This window comes from Centroberyx affinis, unplaced genomic scaffold (assembly GCF_046629955.1).
Source record: "Centroberyx affinis isolate AG114_WGS23_722 - 3 ecotype Tasmania unplaced genomic scaffold, CSIRO-AGI_Caff_v1 ptg002373l_1, whole genome shotgun sequence".
In the NCBI taxonomy this organism is placed as follows: domain Eukaryota; kingdom Metazoa; phylum Chordata; class Actinopteri; order Beryciformes; family Berycidae; genus Centroberyx; species Centroberyx affinis.
In genome coordinates this window covers 406,900-425,030 of record NW_027280630.1, presented here as the reverse complement: position 1 = coordinate 425,030, position 18,131 = coordinate 406,900, and the positions used below count along the sequence as shown (strand labels likewise).

Sequence of the window (18,131 nt, the reverse complement as noted above, 5' to 3'; positions counted from 1 at the left end):
ACAGTTATTCCCCGCTAGTTATGCGCTACAACTATACTGCGCACGCGCAATGACGGCATTCTGCCACTGCATTCTGCACGCCATCGCCATTTTGCAGTAGTTAGCGAGCTAGCTACTTGTTTTCATGCAACATTAATAAACCGAGTACACAGCGATTTTTCCACGCTGAATAAATATATAGGTTACCAAAACCATGGCTGACTCTTCAGCAGAAGTCGAGGTTCCGGAGGGCGCAGAGGTTCGCAAGCTATCGGAGCTGAGAGTTATCGATCTGAAGGCCGAACTGAAGAAACGAAACCTGGATACCACGGGCATCAAGAGCGTGCTGTCAGAGCGCCTGAAAAAGGTCTTGCTAACTAGTATGATATCTTGTGAAATAACAGAGAAATATAACCCTAGCAAACTCTGCTTTGCTAAATCGTGCCATTATATTGCAGAAACCCGTTAGGTTACTGAATATACTGTCAGTGTTAGCGATTTAGCTCTAGCTAACAGCGCTACAAGGCCCATTGAGCTAACGTTAACATTACTGCGTGCCTGTTAGCGCCAGCTAGCTGAAGGGCTTCATTCAAGCCCTAAGCTCATCAAGCCTTTTGCATAAATTTTAATGCCTTTACTTTGAATATGTCTTGCATTGGCATATTTATTGAGTATGTGTTTGTGGCTTTGCTCTACTCTCCATGAACAGGCGATCGAGGAAGAGGGAGGAAATCCGGATGAGATTGTTGTTGATCTGGAGCCAACCCCCAAGAAAGCTGCGCCTAAACGGGCTGCCAAAGGTAAGCAACAGACAGAGAACCGACACCTGGTTTCTTCATTACTGTTAGTTAGCTCTCAGACACTTGATCAAATCAATCAAATGTATTGTCTCAACAGATATAAGGCAAGACAATGATGAACCAGAGGACAGCACTGTGGAGGAGGATTCTCGTGATGGACAGGTGAGATATTTTAATATTATTTCAAGTGTGGTATTTCAAACTTGTTAACAAAATATAAGTTCTACTGTAACAGTTAGATGCTTGTGCAGAATTGGAGGTACTCCCTGGCCACTGTCAAGGCACTATATTACTGTTGGTGTCCTCCTATTTTTTTTTTTTTTACAAAGTCCTTTGTCTCTCCATCAGGAAGAGCTTCAAGACGATCAAGACAATATGCAGGACATGGACATCCTTGACATGAATGTTCTGGATGAGGCAGAGAATGATAATGGGATACCCGCTGAGGAAGATGAAGATGAAATCCAGAATTTGGATGCTGAGGAAGGCAACGAAGAAGAGGAAGAGGCAGTGATAGATGAGGAACAGGACAATGAGCTGATGGAGTCGGAGGATGAATCCAAAGTTGAAGAGGTGAGAGACAGGATGGCAGAGGGGTTGTTGATAGAGAGGCACCAATATATCAGCTGACTATTGGTGTCGGCCAGTATCGGCTTTAAGAAGCTAACTCTGTATTGGTCCAATATTATTTTTACTGACGATATTTGGCCAGTTGTGGAATTAAAGTTTTTGCAACATTTTTTGCTACTGTATCATTTAATATAACTGTCGAATTAGCAACAGAATAGAACTAATGTAGTCTTTGTTTAAAAAACAATTATCTTTAAAGAGGCATTTCTGAAAACCTGTTTTGCACTTTGTACTAAGATCCTTACAAAAATGCATCACTATCGGCTGATATGGGTAGGAAAATATTGGTATCAGCCTCAAAAAAATAGATTGTTATAGTTATTGACCTTGCAAAAAAGATCTTATTAACCTGGAGTTGGACCTCTCTGCTAAGTTTATGTAGTTTTAACGTGGAAGTTTAACAAGTGCAAGTTACCTCTGAAGTGTTTCTTGCTGTATGATGAATATTTCATTTGGAGTGTTATTTATTTTAACTTGTGTTTCAACAGATGGATGAGTCTGAGTTGGTAGATAAAGATGAAGACCTGACATGCCCATCACCCAACAAGGTAATGTCCCTCACAACTGTGTTTTTTTTATGTATGTAAAGCTGATAATGCTGCAATAAAAACAAATGTAACTGCCAAATCCGTAATAATACCATCTTTGTGTTTTAGGCTCAAGAAGAGGATCCAGATGCAGACGACCCTAATGAAAATAAAGGTACTGTTGAAAAGGGGTTAGAGGTTCACATGAACGCAGTGTTGAGCTTGGAATGCAATCCTTTAGTTTAATTTCAACCAGGAAGGGAGACTGGAAGCCCAAAGGGAATTGCTGGCTTTGTGTTGAAATTTGGTTAACCATAATTGTTAAATTAAGTATTAAATGTTTTGTTGGTCAGTACATCAAAATATATTTTTGTGCTATTAAAATGGCTATTAAAATGGCAGTGGTTAACAATTTGATACACACTGACAGCAATTATATGTCAAGGTCAGGGAGGTTTGAGCTGTTGCAGGTGATTGCAGTGTTTCTAGGTTGCCACATGAAGACCAAGACAAAGAAGACCCATCAAGACTCATCAGCTGACACCACCCTTTTTTAAAGACTATGAATTATAAATCCACTGGATTTGAAACTGATGAACTTGAACTGAAACTCTGGTCAACGCGAATGGACACTTAGCAAGTCAAAGTTTGAAAGAAGATGGACTTCACCGAGCCTCTGCTGCTGCTCTGCTGATCTTGTGGCTCTCTTCAGCACTCTTTGTCTGCTTTGGATCAGGTGAACTGAGTCAAGTGGTTCAACTTGAGAAATGAGCCAAGGTCTTAGTCCCTCTAGTTGCTTGGTTGTCTCCCAGCCTTTGGGTTCTCTTCCAGTCTCTTGTTAGGGTGTGCTTCATCCTTTTAATACATAGATGTAAGAGCACAGGCCAGGGGTCATGACGTTCCTAATCCAGGCCTTGCCAGTTCCTCGTTAACCATTGCTGTGTTTCAGAAGTGATTAAACTCTGTGCCATTCTATTCCTGTTAAATCCGTAGAAAATGACAAAGTAGCCGGGTCTTGTTTATCTGAGCCGCTTAACGAAGATCGCCACCAGAGCCTGGAGACGACCCCCGAAGAAGAGCAAGCTGCCACCGCCGGAGGGGAAGACAATGCGTCCGACATTGGTGCCAAGTCCGACACGGCCGCCTCTGGTAATATGGAGAGCGACAAGGATGTTATGGAGACTGACACGAAAGAGGTCGGGGACACACAGAACGTCCCGGAAGAGACAGTTGACTCTGAAAGCAAAAGCACTCAGGCTGTTAGTGTAAGCGAACAGGGCGCCGCGGGCGAAACTGTTGATTCAGAAATGGGGTCTAAGAAGGGTGAGGAGGATGAGAAGACAGAAGAGAAAGCTGATGCGGATTCATCCTCGGCAGTGAAAGAGTCCTCTTCTGTAGAGGGCGATGATCAGAAAAAGAGGTTTGTTGTTTTCTGTCTACTAGAAACCAAAATGGCTATCTCTGTTGCATTGGCTCCTTTGTGCTAGCAAAATTTGGATGCTCTTTTGGAGGTAAAAAAAATGGTCTGTGCATTTGTCTGAAGTTTTCATTTGTCATTTCTTACACTCACCTCTCCCACTTTATTACCCATTAATGAGTAGTGTATTGGGATTGTCTTGGGGCATAGTTCCATCCATTCACTGTTAAGTCACTGCACTATGGTACGTGATGGGTTGATCACTTGTCAGTTTTGTACTATACCATAAAACACGTAAGTATAAACATCTGTATGAGTAGAGATCCCAGGGATCCTCACTGTTGTATGTTTATGGTTTGTTTTCTTTGTCTCTAGTTCTGAGGAAAAAGATGGCAAGACCGAGTCAAAAGATGAAAAGGGTGAGTGTATGGAACGATTTCCTTCTTATTCTTTTTCTTTGAATTCAATGGATGATTGCCCACTCTTTTAATTGTGTGTATGTGTGTGTAGCCGCTGGAGGTGGTGCTGCAGCAAGCAGTAGCAGGAATCTGTGGGTCAGCGGTCTCTCTTCCACTACCAGAGCGACTGATCTGAAGACCCTCTTCAGCAAATATGGCAAGGTTAGTCTGTGGCCAAGTGTCCCTTGCTGGAAGACGGATTAGTTCTGAGTTTGTAAATGGGCCCAGAAATAATAATAAATGGGCTTTTGTTCCCTTCCCTGCTCACCTCTTCCTCCTTGTCCCTCTTGCTTCCCCTCCTCCTCCTCCTCCTCCTCCTCCACCCTTTTCCCTTCAGGTTGTTGGAGCTAAGGTTGTGACGAACGCCAAGAGCCCCGGCGCTCGCTGCTACGGCTTTGTCACCATGTCTTCCACAGAAGAGGCCACCAAGTGCATCAGCCACCTCCATCGAACTGAACTGCATGGCAGGATGATCTCCGTGGAGCGGGTGAGTGCTATGGGTGGATTTCTGTTGTTGTAGTCATTTTAATTGTATGAAAGGATCAACGCGGCCTTGATTCTATTCATTTCGCTCTCATGAATTAATCACTAATCCACTCCTTTAATGTTGTAGGCCAAAAATGAGCCTGCAGGGAAGAAGCCAGCTGACAAAAATGACTCTAAGAAGTCTGGCGACAGGAGACACTCCACAGACTCCAAGTAAGACCGCCTGCAGGCTTAGAAACATATTTGAAAATAAATACACATGCTCACATCGTATGCCATTTGGCAGGCACTTTTATCCAATACACCTTACACATTTTCAGCATGGCTTGCCCCAGTGGTAACCAAACCGTTGACTTATCCTTTGAGCTATATAGGATAAGCCATCCACTAAACAGGAGCAAAATAAGCTAGCCATTAAACAGAACCATGGGGGTAATGCTTGAACATAGTGCTCAAACATCATACTGTGTTATAAATTCTGCAGGTCCGATGGCAAGGATGAGAAGTCTGAGGGTGAAGGAAAAGACGGCAAAGGTGAGACAAAGTTTACTCCCTGCTTATATCTGTCAGGTTATCGCTGGATAATAGTCGACTCTCTAAAACCTTGACTCACATTCTTGACTAAGAATGAACTGTGGCTGTTTTTACAGGCCGTAATGAGAGGACTGTAGTGATGGACAAGTCCAAGGGAGAGCCCGTCATCAGCGTGAAAACTAAAAGCAAGGAACGAGTAAGTTAAACATTCACCTCTAGAAATGCCCAATCCTCTCACACATCTTCAGCTTCGTGATCCTCCACATGTTTATCAGTGTTTTCCACAAGCACATTGAGGGGCCAGCCAAAGAGAAAAGGCAATGTGTCCTGCAGTATGCACCCTCAGGGAAAATACTTAAGATAAACTCTATTTTGGTGTCTTTTCATGCATTCTGACACCTTGTAGTGTTGAGTTTATAAGAAGAGACTAAAAGAGGTATTGTGTGTAACAGAGGTATTGTGTAGATAGATGCAGTAAACAACACTAGCTAGGTGAAACCCTGTACCCTAAAAGTCTTGTGTTGCATATGTAAACTAGGCTAATGTTGACACCGACCTAGAACACAATATGTAACAACGAAACCAAAGGCTGGCAATCAATCAGTTATATTCAATATAGTTTCAACTCTCCCTTTCCAGTCTTCTTCATGGGTGTGCTGATACCTAAATCGTCTGCAGCCCATAATGGCATTATCTCTTCCCTACCCATCTCTTGTTACCCTTTCTTTTCTTCCTCTCCTTTATCTAGAGCACCAAAAGTCGGGACCGCAAGTCACCCAGTAAGGAGAAGAAAGACATCCTGTCATTTGACCAGATCAAGGAGCAGAGGGAGAGAGAGAGGCAGAGGCAGCGGGAGAGGGAGATCAGAGAGGTGGAGAGACGCAGGTACACTGGGTAAGGAGTGGAAGAGGGAGCTTGAAAAAACACTCTCAAACCACTCTGTGCCTTAGTTTAAATCTTGTTACTTTTTTTATTTCGATTACATATTTCTGTAGGATAAAACCTACTTTTTTTAAACATATACCCCAGCATTTTGTGACTTTAAGAAAAGTACCATTATAAATAGTTATTTTTATGTTTCAGTGACTGAATAGATTTCTCATTATCTTGTCTCAGCGACCGGGACCGGGACCGTGAGCGTGACGGACGCTCGGAGCGTGAGCGTGAACGAATCCGTCTGTTCCGGGAGAAGGAGGAGCAGAAACGCTTGATCCGGAAGAGGAACTGGCTGGAGGTACAGTCCTTTCCTCTAGTTAAAGCACATTATGGGTTATGATTATAGTTATAAGTCATCATATGACCTTTGCTCCCAGAATAGTTCTGTTTTTGAGGATATACATTTTTTTCCAAATATGGATTAATTTGATCAGTTCATAAGCTTTTTCCAAATTGAGTATATAGTGAGTGTATATATAGAGTATATAGATTTATTTTATTTATTTTAATGTTCCTGACCGTATCCTTGCATTTCACTTTATATGAAGAAAAATCTTTTATGAAAATTCCCAGTCATGTGGTGATTCCCAGGCTGAGAAGCAGCGGCTAGATGCGGACCGCATGGAGCGTCAGTTCCTGGAGCGGGAGAGGCTGCGGGTGGAGTACGAGCGGCGGCGCGAGCAGGAAAGGATCCTGCGGGAGCGGGAGGAGCTGCGGCGGCAGCAGGAACAGTTACGCTTCGAACAGGATCGCCGCCCCATGAAGAGGCCTTACGACATGGACGGCAGGTAAATAAACGTAGGCTGGTGTTCATGTTAGCAGGTTACCTGCTCAGAGTGGATCGGAAGAGGCTATACGCACGTTGTGTGCATTGTGAGACTGAATACCTTTTTGTAAAAATGCCCATATTGCATCCTTTGCCAAATAAATATTGTGTACTTTCATATCTTTACATCATCGTGATTAGATATATCGTTCAGCCCTACTGCTGGGGTTCAAAATGACTAAACTGGGGACCTCATTTAAGCTAGTCCACCGGCAATGAACCCTGCTGTGTACTGGGTCAGCGGATAATTGCCCTTATGTAGTATTCAACTCGAAAAACCAACCACATCATCATAATGTACATTTACATTATTGTCATTTAGCTGATGCTGTTATGTAGTGCAGCATCTAGTGCAACACTAGAATAAGCATAAATTCCTAGAGCACCAGCATTACGAGTGATAAGGGTGACCCAGATAAGAAGTAAAAATATTCCGTATGATTCTACCAATTGGATATGCAACTGCTGAGAGGATGAAATTACTTCTGGGTGTCTCAATTTGGATGTTTTGCCTGCCGTTCAGGAAAGACGACTGGCCTGATAAGCGCATGGCCATGGATGACCGGTACGGCCGCTCAGACTTCAATCGCCAGGATCGCTACCAAGACTTCGACCATAGGGACCGTGGCCGTTACCAAGACGATGTGATGATGGACAGGCGGGACAACTCCCGTGGCATAGGTGGAGACAGAGACAATCAAGTAAGAGGCATTGACTTTCGTCCTACTGTATAGTGTTAATAAATAGAAACGCAAGTAGTGTGACATAGTTTTGGTCCCAGTAATGATTCTTGTGCAGGTTGTGGTGCTAAGGGTTTTTTGTACATAGTCCTAAACATCAATTCTTAGCTTTTTAAATTTAGATAAACTTAAATTTCACATTTTCTCTATCAGTTGTGGTAATTGTCTTGTGGTGGTGGTGTACCCATAGAGAACAAATAGAGAAAATCCTTGGTTTGGAAAAAGATTTTTTAAGTGGAAAATGTGTAGCAACTGCACTGGATTACAGAGGGCCACTGACTGTTTACTGTCATTATCTCTCTTTAACCCTGCTTGTGTGTCTCTCCCTGCAGCACTTCTCAGACAGGTCAGAGAGACACGGCAGAGACGGCCGAGACTCGTGGAGCGGAGGCTACGACAAGCGCATGAACCCCAGGTCAGCACCTGGCTGATGGGCTTACACTGGCCTCAGTTACAGCTACACTGAAATACACTTGGCCAAAGGTCAATGCTGACACTTTTCCTGAGGAGTAATTATTTTGGTCTGTCGTCTTCTAGGGAAGGAGGTCGAGACTGGGACTCTGGACGGAAGATGGATGGAGACAGAGCGTGGCAAAGTAGGAATCGTTCTGCTGTATTCTGCATGAAATGACTAGGGTTTCTACTGTGACTGCTCTGTTGAAACTATGCATGTATACATTTTGAGTCACAGTACATGTGTAATGCTGCCCTCTGCAGGGATGCAAAGTGTCAAATTGGACAAATCATGTAGATGACAGTGGGCTGTCATGAAAATGGCAATATGCCTGAGTAAATATTTGCAAAATTTCACATCTGCATTGCCTGTGTAACATGACTTCTTGCTTAATCCTCAGAGGGAATGTCAGTCTTGTAGAGATATGAATACTGTGGTCTTGGTCTGCGTCTGATGTCTTGCTCATCTATTCCAGGTAGAGACGGTGCTATCCCAGGCCAGAGCCACATGGCACGTGGAGGAATGGCAAGGTGAGCAATGGATGATGCCAGGCTGGTTTCACAGATGTGGAATACAGCTACTATAACACTAAGGTCACGTTCACACCAAGTGTGTTTGGAGCAGTTCAGTCGAACTCTGGAGCGTTGGCTCCTTTAGTTTGGTTCATTTAGCCAGGCGAGAACAATGCCGTTCAGAGTCAGGTGACCAAATAACTGCACTGAGATGCCTGAAAGTGGTTTCGGCCCTCTTCCCAGCGCACTGCAGTGCGGTTTGTTAGGAATGAGAACGTAATGTGAACCAACTACAGCAAACAACCCAATAACATGCGGTTTTATGGATGAGGAGATGGATGTTTATTCATGCTTGAAAAGCCTAGCATAACAAAATGAGTTGAGGGCAAACCACAGTCTTAACTTGCTCATTCATCTATTTCTTCATGTGTTCTTAACTGGTATGGAGACCAGACATGGTGAATTACATCCGAGAGCACAGACAAGTTTGTTACGCTTAGGTTAAGTTACAGGGATTCGAGGGTAAACTTTGTTTTCTTTCGGACCAAAGAAAACAAACTGCAGGTGTGATCGTGCTCCCTCAAGCAAAATCTTGAACTGTAGCTGCACTTTAAAACTCATACAAGCAGTTGAAGCTGCATTTATTACAACTGTATAGATCATTGTGTGTGTTCTTCTGTCCCCAGCCGTGGAGGCTACATGAACACAGGAACGTCCCAGTCTCTCTCTGGAGCTCTGAACAGACAGAACCAGCTGATGCAGGGCAGCGGGCTGCAGAGTGGAGCCTTCGGTCGACGCTACTGATGTCCGCCTGTCTGTTTGACTGGTCTGTCTGTCTGATGACATGCGCTGGGACTCTTTCAGGAGTTTTTTCTTTTCTTTGTTTTTTTTTTTTTTTTTTTTTTTAGGAATTCCTTTGTTTTCTTTTGGACACAATTCCAATCCATTTTTAATGGAGATTCTTGTTTTTTTTTTTTTTCATTTTTGTGTTATAGTGATCTCATCCCTGGTATTTATCAAGCAGTCGGTAACTGCCTTGTTTGTACAACACAACTGTCTGCCTATGTTGTGTAGAACAAGTTGGCCCTGTGGAGAAGTCATGTCAGAGCTTTGTGTTAAGTCAGTTGGAAATGTTTTGTAGAAACCCGGGATGTTGGACCTAACCACACCAGCCCCCTCTGCTTTACCCCAATTTCTGTCCGAAACATTTCGGAAAGCTTCCCCTCTGAATAAATGAGCTTGTCATGTTCAGTGGGGCAGTGAACTTTGTCTGCTGCTTGTAATTTGCTCACAGAAGCTTTGACGTTCAGACCTTACGCTTTTAGTCTCCGTTTTTGACATTTTCCTTTTTAAGACAAAGTGGGCAGTGAATTTTCACTTCCCAGCAACACGTTTTTAAAATGCCACACATCACGCCCTGTTTATCCATGCCTGTAATCCATTTTTTATTTTCATAAAACTTACATTTTTCTAATTTTCTGTACCTATTTTGTGTGAGTGTTGAATATTGGTAATAAATGCCCCAGGAGAACGTCTGTGTTCAAAAACTGTTGACTAAGCGCTGTGGTAAATCGAAAATTTAATGTATTGGGTTTCGGCCTAATTTTTCTGTAACTATCAAATGTGTTATTGTAGTTTTTGTGCATAAAAACATTTTTCTTTCTTGTCCTTGTATTGCCACCATTATTTGTTTAATTTGAATGATGTCATGCTCATCAGAGAGGCATACCAAGTGCTGATGTCTAATTGAGCTTAGTTGTTAAAGTCATTGGGTGAAATTGAACAATAAAAAATTTTTGATCTCTTTTTTGCAGTGGTGCTACTGAAACTAAGGCTCGCTGACTCGTCTTTTAAATGGCCAAAGCAAATTTTGAGATGTCACTTTCAAGACACTTTAACAAGACGCAAAAAATATGAGCTGACATGACACATTTTGGATTTCGAAAAAAAAGTGATTAATATCTGCTTTGAAACCTAACAAAAATGAGTTCAGTTTTTGTTGTTTGACCATTGCTGTACTGTGAGTGGAGAAAGAATCTTGCACTAAATGAGTCTAGAGCCGCTGTTCATACATTATGGGCATCCAAAGGCAATTTTCTGTCCTGTACATAAATGGGTACTACACACATATTCTGTGTAAGGAAAACTACTGAAAAACTAAGGAAGTAAAAGTAAACTGTGACTACCAAATTACATCTGGACACAAATTAAACTGGAAGTTGAATCTGAATAATGGAAACAGCCAGACTATAATGATCCTGTTACCAGTTCTAGCTATAGCTACTACTTGCCACATAACTACTTGTACCAAGACCGCTGTCCTTGTGGTCTTTGTGCCCCAAATCCTTCTCAATAGGCAGAGGGAGTATTACCCAACTGGAATGCCCATGAGGATGGATGTATTACACACTGCCTGTACTGTGCTGTAGGCCTCCAGTCTAGACTGAAGAAATTAGGTGAGAAGCTATTGGCTGCAATGTCGGCCCAATGGGTCAAGCTAGGAGAAGTGTCGTCATCTCAAAAAACTTTTGTGATTTTATGTGAATGAAATCTCTAGGTTGTCCAGAGTTGCATATCGCCATTGTCATGTTAAAACCTTGTAACTCCAATTTTGGTGATTATTGTCTTTTAACTTCACATGAATTACATTTCGAATTCAATGAAACCCTTTCGAAACCCATTGGACAAACTCAAAAATGCATGGTAGTTAAGCTAAAAACAAGGCCGTTTTTTATGATTGCTGAATAGTTGACATTTTGGAGATACAAGGTTTTCACTCGACAGTGACAATGCATTATTTGCAAACTGATTTTGACCTCTGTACAGCAAACTCATAGGTCATGAGGACACCCACTGTGAGTATTTGCTTCTATATATATACTGTATATAGCTCTTTCCTGTGTGTATTCTAAGAAAGGAAAGAACTCTCATTTCACTTCCCTGGCCCGTTCTATTACTGGACCCAAGTTCCTTTTCTAGAAATGAAGTTCCTCACTCTGCAGTGACACTTCTCCCTGTCAGGGTCTGCAGGTCGTGGTCTGGATGTGTGTCATTCAGAATAAAGAGTGCTGGATACATTACTGGGGAAAAACCCTAAATCAGAATTCCCATGTTATTCCTATGATGTAGAAAGGTGAGGCTATTTGTGAACATGAACAAAAGTCTCATAGCTGAAGTCCAGAGGGTGAAGGTGCTAATCTGTGATAGGATCAATATACAAAATTTGGAGCTTATTCACTGATAATGAATTTGAATGGTTATTTGGTCTTTATAATCCCTTCAATTATAGTGCTGACTGGTATGAACCAGAAAATGTGTCCATATCCCTTTAAAAATCACCTGGACAAGGGTTAGGGTTAGGTTTTTAGGGTTTTCTATGCCCACAAAGTGAAATCTCAATTCACTGTCAATGGAGCAGCTCCAGTTTTTGCCTTTCAATAACATGATCAAGAGTTGGTTCTGTTGTTTCTTGTCTTTGGGCGAGACTGGTTCAGGTTAATAAATAAAGACTGAATCTATATATCCATGATTATAGGAATGTGAATTCTGTTTAAGGGTTAGTTTCCCTTATTACAGAATGCTCCTGTCCTCTACCTACACAGCCAGCCTTGGCCTTTATCACAATGTTGCATCTACACCAGATGTAAATAAATTTTATCACATTATTATACAATAAACAATAATTGCTGGACTATAGTGAAGAGCCCACAATCTTCCTGCCTCCTTTAGTCATTCTATTTTTGTCCACCAGAGGATGTCATAGAATCATAAATAGAAGCTGAAACTGGTCATTTCTGTTTAGTTTTTAGCCATTTAGTTGATGCTGTTTTGCAAAGGGAGTGACAATGAGTGCAACTATCAGCCTAAATCCCTACATTTCCAACATTACAAGCAACCAAGTCACCACATCCATACACTAGATATATTCCTGTGTCACCAGAATGGATGCGAATGATAGAGAAGTGCCAGGTAGAGAAATAAGAAACAGTGAGAAAAGGTAGGAAAGTTTGTAAACCAAAATGGAGACAGAAGACAGGAACATGGGAAGCGAGGAGATCATTTCTGCTCCGCCAGGCCGTGTACCAGCGTCCCTCTCACCTCTCGCCCCGGACTGACCGTCCCACAACTACACATAGTCGACCAGATGTAGGACAGACAGCTTAAGTCAACATGGCCGCTGTGTGGAGAGGAGTGCACCGGGTCTGGCCTAGGGAAAGTCGCAGACACTTGACCTGGACACACACACATACACACACATGCTCACTTAAAGGCAGACAAATTTGCATACACACACACACACACACACACACACACACACACACACACACACGTGCACTGTGACCATCAGTCCTAGGTGTCACCCCCGTGCTGTGCAACATCATTTAAACAGATTCCTGGCCTTTGGAAAATGTCTGTTTATTTTTTCTGACGTCTGTTGTGACGAGGACTTTGTGACTGAACTGTATCTTCTCCCATCTCTGTATCTATTCCATCTCTCTCTCTCTCTCTCTCTCTCTCTCTATCTATTTATCTTTCACACACACAAACCTATACGTAAGCAAACCCAGTGCCTTGCTGCCCATATATAGCAAATGGTTCCGTAAATCAGACTCGCGTGAGTTAATGACGGACTTAACCACGGGTTTTATTAGGTTAATTATTAATTATTAGGTTAATTATTATTAGGTTTAGCTCAAGTCAGAGAGTACATGAGGCTCTGCTCTTAGCCACTATAGTGTTCATCTGTTTGTGTTCCGGACAACTGAGCGGAACTGAGCATGTGCTTTCACTAGCAAGGACCACACCATCAACAAGATGCGTTTAAATGATTTATTGAAGGAAGATTGATGAGCATGGTTTCTGGTAACTGAATGCGTTGTGGGGAGGCTTCGTAGGGAATCCGCCGCGGCACCCGGGCCACGACGGACCCCCAAGGGGGAGGAAGGAGAGGGAGAACAGGAAGAAAGAATAGGGCGGGGGGGAGGGGCGCAGAATACGAGAGCGAAAGGGGAAGAGAGGGTTAGGGTGGTATTTAAGGGATGCCGGAAGAGGCGCGGTTGAGGTGTGGTCCTGCTCCTGAAACTCGCTAGGTAAGCTTCAATTCATGAGGTTGTCAGTCTTTTCATAACAATTGGAACTGATATTCAGGCCTTATCCTATCATTTGATAATCCCCCTCCCCCAATCAACCATTATTTTCTGTATTTTCATTTCATGTGATGCCATTACCATGACTGCCACACCTAGTCAATATGTTGATACAGACAATTTATTAGTGATTCAGCACAGCATTTCTGATAGGCCTACTCTTCCCAAACTAAATTTATCAATTTTTGTCTGTCTCTCTTGATTGCTGTCTCTCTTTCTCAGTTCAATTGAAAAGGTGCTTTATTGGTATGGTACAATGTATTTACATTACCAAAGCATGAGGAAGACAATATATTTATATATTTATAACCTATCCACGAAGATAGATATGAACAGATTAATGCAAAATGAATGCAAAATGAATGCAAAATGGACATCAGTTGAATCAATCTCAGTCTTGGCTGGCTCTCCTTGGGTTTTTCAAGATGTTCTGAATTCTACGAATTATACTATCCTGCATTTTCTCATTTTACCAAACAGGTTTCTCTCTCCCCTCATGGTCGTATGTGGAGGAAGAGTCGATAATATTATGATGGCCGCAGGTTCCCAGAACCTCACCTCAGTCCTGCATGTGAAAGATGGGCAAACATGATGGAATTCACATCATATCACACAGCTGGTAGTCTGAGGTCTGATGCAGTGTTTCATATCACTATGATTGGTTCAAGTCTCTGAAGTGGAGCGCAAAACACTATCAGTGTGGTCGCAGCGCACGTGAATGTGAGACACCACAGCAGGGACACTGAGGCTCGGCCGTATGCTCATGTTGCATGTATGCATTTGATGGTATGCTCATGCGCATAAACGCACCTATGTGTGATTGCATGTGTGTGTGTGTGTGTGTGTGTGTGAGTCTCGGTGATAGTCTCCAAGGCGTCAGACCTTGGACCACCACAGGCAGATCCACCAGGAGCTTCCAGGGACTGCAGAGAGAAAACAAAGCTGAGACAACATCCTTATTATGGTTCCACAGAACTGAAGCTCAGAGCAACAGCTAGAGCTGCAGGGAGGAGAGGAAGGTCTGCAGGTCCTCAGCCTTGTGGACTCTGGAGAAAAACACAGAGAGAGGTAGACAGATAGATAGATAGATAGATAGATAGATAGATGGATAGATGGTCTCTGAAAAAGGTTTTTTAAATGATTCTTACAGTATCTTAATTGTGAGACATAAAGTTAATCACATTAACACAATCAAAACATCTAATATACAGTCTATCTTTAAACTTAATTCAGCCTTCTGACTTTTTTCTTTTTCCGTTGTTGCTTTGTAGCAAGCCGTGTTTCCTGCCTGTCAAAGACGCTGAGCTCAAACACCTGCCAGCCCGCTGAGGAGAGAGTGACGGGCCGAACCAGAGCCAAGCTGGGTCAGGAAACTCTGGGTCGTCATCTAAGAGAGAAACCAGCAGAGAATGAAAGCTGCTGCTCACTCCTCAGATAAAGCTTCTGCCAGCAGGAACTGTAAGAGGGATGCTGGACAGTGTGAAGAAGGCCTGTCATCAGCCAAATGCTTCTGTCCTGTCTAGAGACATCAATTAATTAATTTACTATTTGACCAATCCTGTCCAGTATCACAAGTACAGCACATTATTCAGTAGTTAACCTAAAATCATAAAACTATTTGGTTTCATGCTATGGATAGGAAGGCAAACAAGAATAGAAATGAAGATAGTGACATCAAATACATTTTTTCTTTTTTTACAAAAGCCTCATGTCTGCACCTTGCTGGGTGTGCATGTTTCCTATTGAAGTTGAATACATGCCCATGTGTCCACACACCCACCCCCCTCACCCCACACAGACACTGGCATCTTCTGGACTAGCTGAAATTACTTAGTTGTGAAAGAGGCTTATCTTGGCCAGCTTGTGTCTCCTGGGTTGGGACAGCGCTGAGTTGGGAAAGGCCGGTTAAATCAGGCTGCCACTGACTGCTGTGTGGAGAGGGACTCAGGTCCCATGGCCAGCTGTCTTCATGGGTGAACACAGGACACATTCATGCTCCTGGTTTGTTGCATTCCCTGCATAACCTCCAGACATAGGCACATACACACATGTGCAAACTGTGTATGTGCTGTACATGGATGAAGGTATGAATGTCAGGGAGAGTTGGACAAACTTGTGGAAAACCCTACGGCGCACACAGAGCTGTCAGAGTACATGTGTGTGTGTGTGTGTGTGTGTGTGTGTGTGTGTGTGTGTGTGCGTATTGTGCGTATGTTGTGATTATGTAAGTGTGTGTGTACATGTATCCATCCATGCCAAATGTGTGCATTTATGTGTGCGTGACAAAAAGAGTTTAAAGGACAGTTGGTGCCCTTCCTCAGCATGAAGTGTCTCTTTGTTTTATAGCAGCATGGAGGCATTTCTTAGACACGCACAACACATGTAGCACACAGCAACAGATGCACGATTCAACCCATATGTTCCTTTATGTGTGTGTGTGTGTGTGTGTGTGTGTGTGTGTGTTTGTACATACATGTTAGGGATTTCTGTGTGAAGCTAGAATTAGTAGCTTGCACAAGAGTGTTGGATGGACATGTGGTTGCTATTGATGCACACACACACACACACACACACACACACACACACACGTACATAGGCATGCTTGCCTGAACACACTCTTGCCCCACTGACAGATAAAATGTCTATGTGAGCTACAGGAGAGAGGGGGTTTGGGGTTTGGCTTTGGTATGTGGTTAAGGTTTCACTCTCTATATATATTCATGCTTTACATTTATATACTATATGTCAAGCCTGATAGATGAGAAGGCTGATGTTTCTGGCTTCTTACTTACCTCATGAGATCACCTCATCGCATGTCCAGCTCATATACTGTATATACCGCCTGCAAAACCAAACCCCCCGTAGTCTCATCACTGAGATCACTTCATTGGCTGGAGAAAAGAAGCTCTGGAAAAGAATAAAAGCCTGCAATTGGACCACAGAGATTGTCCCTGCAAGTGTGTATGTGTATATGTGTGTGTGTGTATGTGCATACTTGAGTGTATTAGCGTGTGTGCATGTATGTAAGTGATTTTCTTTTCACTTGGGGGAATACAGAATATGCAACGCTCATGCATGTCCAATAACTAAAACATTATGGACGTTTTTTGGAACATTATTGGTTGGCAAAGATTTTATCCTTGCTCTTACATTTTATGTTTCTGTTTCTACCATTGTGTTTTTGTATTTTATCCCTCTCTCTTCTGGAAAACACTTTGTGCTCTGTGCTTGAAAGGTTCTGTACCAATAAATAAATGTAGAAACAGCCTAAATGTAAATGTATTTGGCATATTTTGTTGTTACAGCTCTCAGGACGAAGGTAATCTGTGACAATGCAACATATTCCAGCATCTCCTAAATCACATTATGAGACAAATCGTTTTCCCAGGGATTTGAGACTTTACTGTAACTGTAAGTCTGTTTCCTATTAGAAAGCAGTCTGTTTCCCCCCTGCAAAGCTCCGTGTCTCCAGTGCTTTGTAACCTAACTAGCCTGCTTCATTCTCTCTCTCACTGGAAAGGGAAAGACTGTAAGGTTCATTCAAGGGACATGTACAGTATATTGTAGATACAAACAAAGGCTCAATGTATTTTAGATATAAACATCCAAACGCCCATACACAACCACACACGCAAATACTTAATCAGACACAGTTGAATTTATTGTACAGACAAGTAGATGCTCAAACACACACTCACACAACACACACATACATGCACACACACAATCCATGCATCAATCAGTTCCTCGTTAAACTGACTGCGTGAGTGTTTAATACAGCCTCTTCATGTCACCCTTGAATAGAAGAATGAAAGACTGGTATTACCCTGTCCTCCTCCCCATCCGCACACATACACACACACACACACACACACACATACACTTCTACTCCTTCAGTCTTTCTGTGGGTCTTTTACGACCTTGCTCTCTCTTTAGTGAGAGAGTCATAAAAGCCTGAACTCCCACTGAGGAGCTTTTCTCCTCCGTCCCGCCCAACACATCCTCCTCCATTTATAATGGAGTCCTTAATGGGCTTTCCAATTTTGGCCAACATCTACTGTGATGTGGCAAATTATAGCTTTTTTTTTTTTAGCTTTAAAGACACCGGTGGAATGTGAAGTAAGCCATGGCTGGTGGAACCATGACTCAGGGGTTTTTTCCTCTTCTCTTCTTTGACAGTCTCATCTCTCCAGCTGGCCTCAAGGCCTCGGCCGCTCTGTCTCCTGTTGCGTCTGGACAGTGACGACAATGGAAGAGAATGGAAACTTTATAGTCCCATATTCAGATAAGGGAGAACATTACGAGACTCCTATCAGTAAAACAACGAGAAAACAATGACAGGCTGGCCTCGCACAGGAGGCATTGTGTTCTGCATGGAGTTTATATATATGCTGGCAAACAAACAAACTGTTAGTCAAAAGTTTGGACACACCACATTTTTCTTTGTTTTTACTGTTTTCCCACATTTTAGAATAACAGTTAAGACATCAAAACTATGATATAAGACAAACAGAATTATGCAGTGATCAAAAAGTGTTAAACAAATCAAAATGATCTTATATATTAGATTTTTTAAAGTAGTCACCCTTTGCTTTGATAGAAAGGCAAAGGCTTTGCAAAGAAATCCATACATAGGCATCAACTTCATATTTGTCTAAGAAACAAATTTCAAGCATTTAAGCATA

General features: G+C 42.5%; 1 protein-coding gene across 2 annotated transcripts; it reads left to right on the top strand.

Annotated features, from left to right (window-relative positions):
* Nucleotides 1-63: 63 nt before the first annotated feature.
* Nucleotides 64-10,119, top strand: safb (scaffold attachment factor B). 2 transcript variants are annotated; one of them, XM_071533510.1, is made up of 21 exons: nucleotides 64-346; nucleotides 689-779; nucleotides 877-941; nucleotides 1,128-1,352; nucleotides 1,898-1,957; nucleotides 2,066-2,111; nucleotides 2,930-3,356; nucleotides 3,729-3,772; nucleotides 3,864-3,973; nucleotides 4,149-4,298; nucleotides 4,425-4,510; nucleotides 4,782-4,831; nucleotides 4,948-5,027; nucleotides 5,580-5,716; nucleotides 5,948-6,065; nucleotides 6,359-6,555; nucleotides 7,117-7,294; nucleotides 7,666-7,748; nucleotides 7,871-7,929; nucleotides 8,263-8,317; nucleotides 8,986-10,119. In XM_071533510.1, the coding sequence occupies exons 1-21, from the start codon at nucleotides 194-196 to the stop codon at nucleotides 9,101-9,103; spliced, it is 2,532 nt and encodes an 843-aa protein (XP_071389611.1). In that variant the 5' UTR covers nucleotides 64-193; the 3' UTR covers nucleotides 9,104-10,119. The 2 variants fall into 2 exon arrangements, with proteins under 2 accessions (XP_071389611.1, XP_071389610.1); XM_071533509.1 differs by having other exon boundaries at nucleotides 6,341-6,555.
* Nucleotides 10,120-18,131: the final 8,012 nt, after the last annotated feature.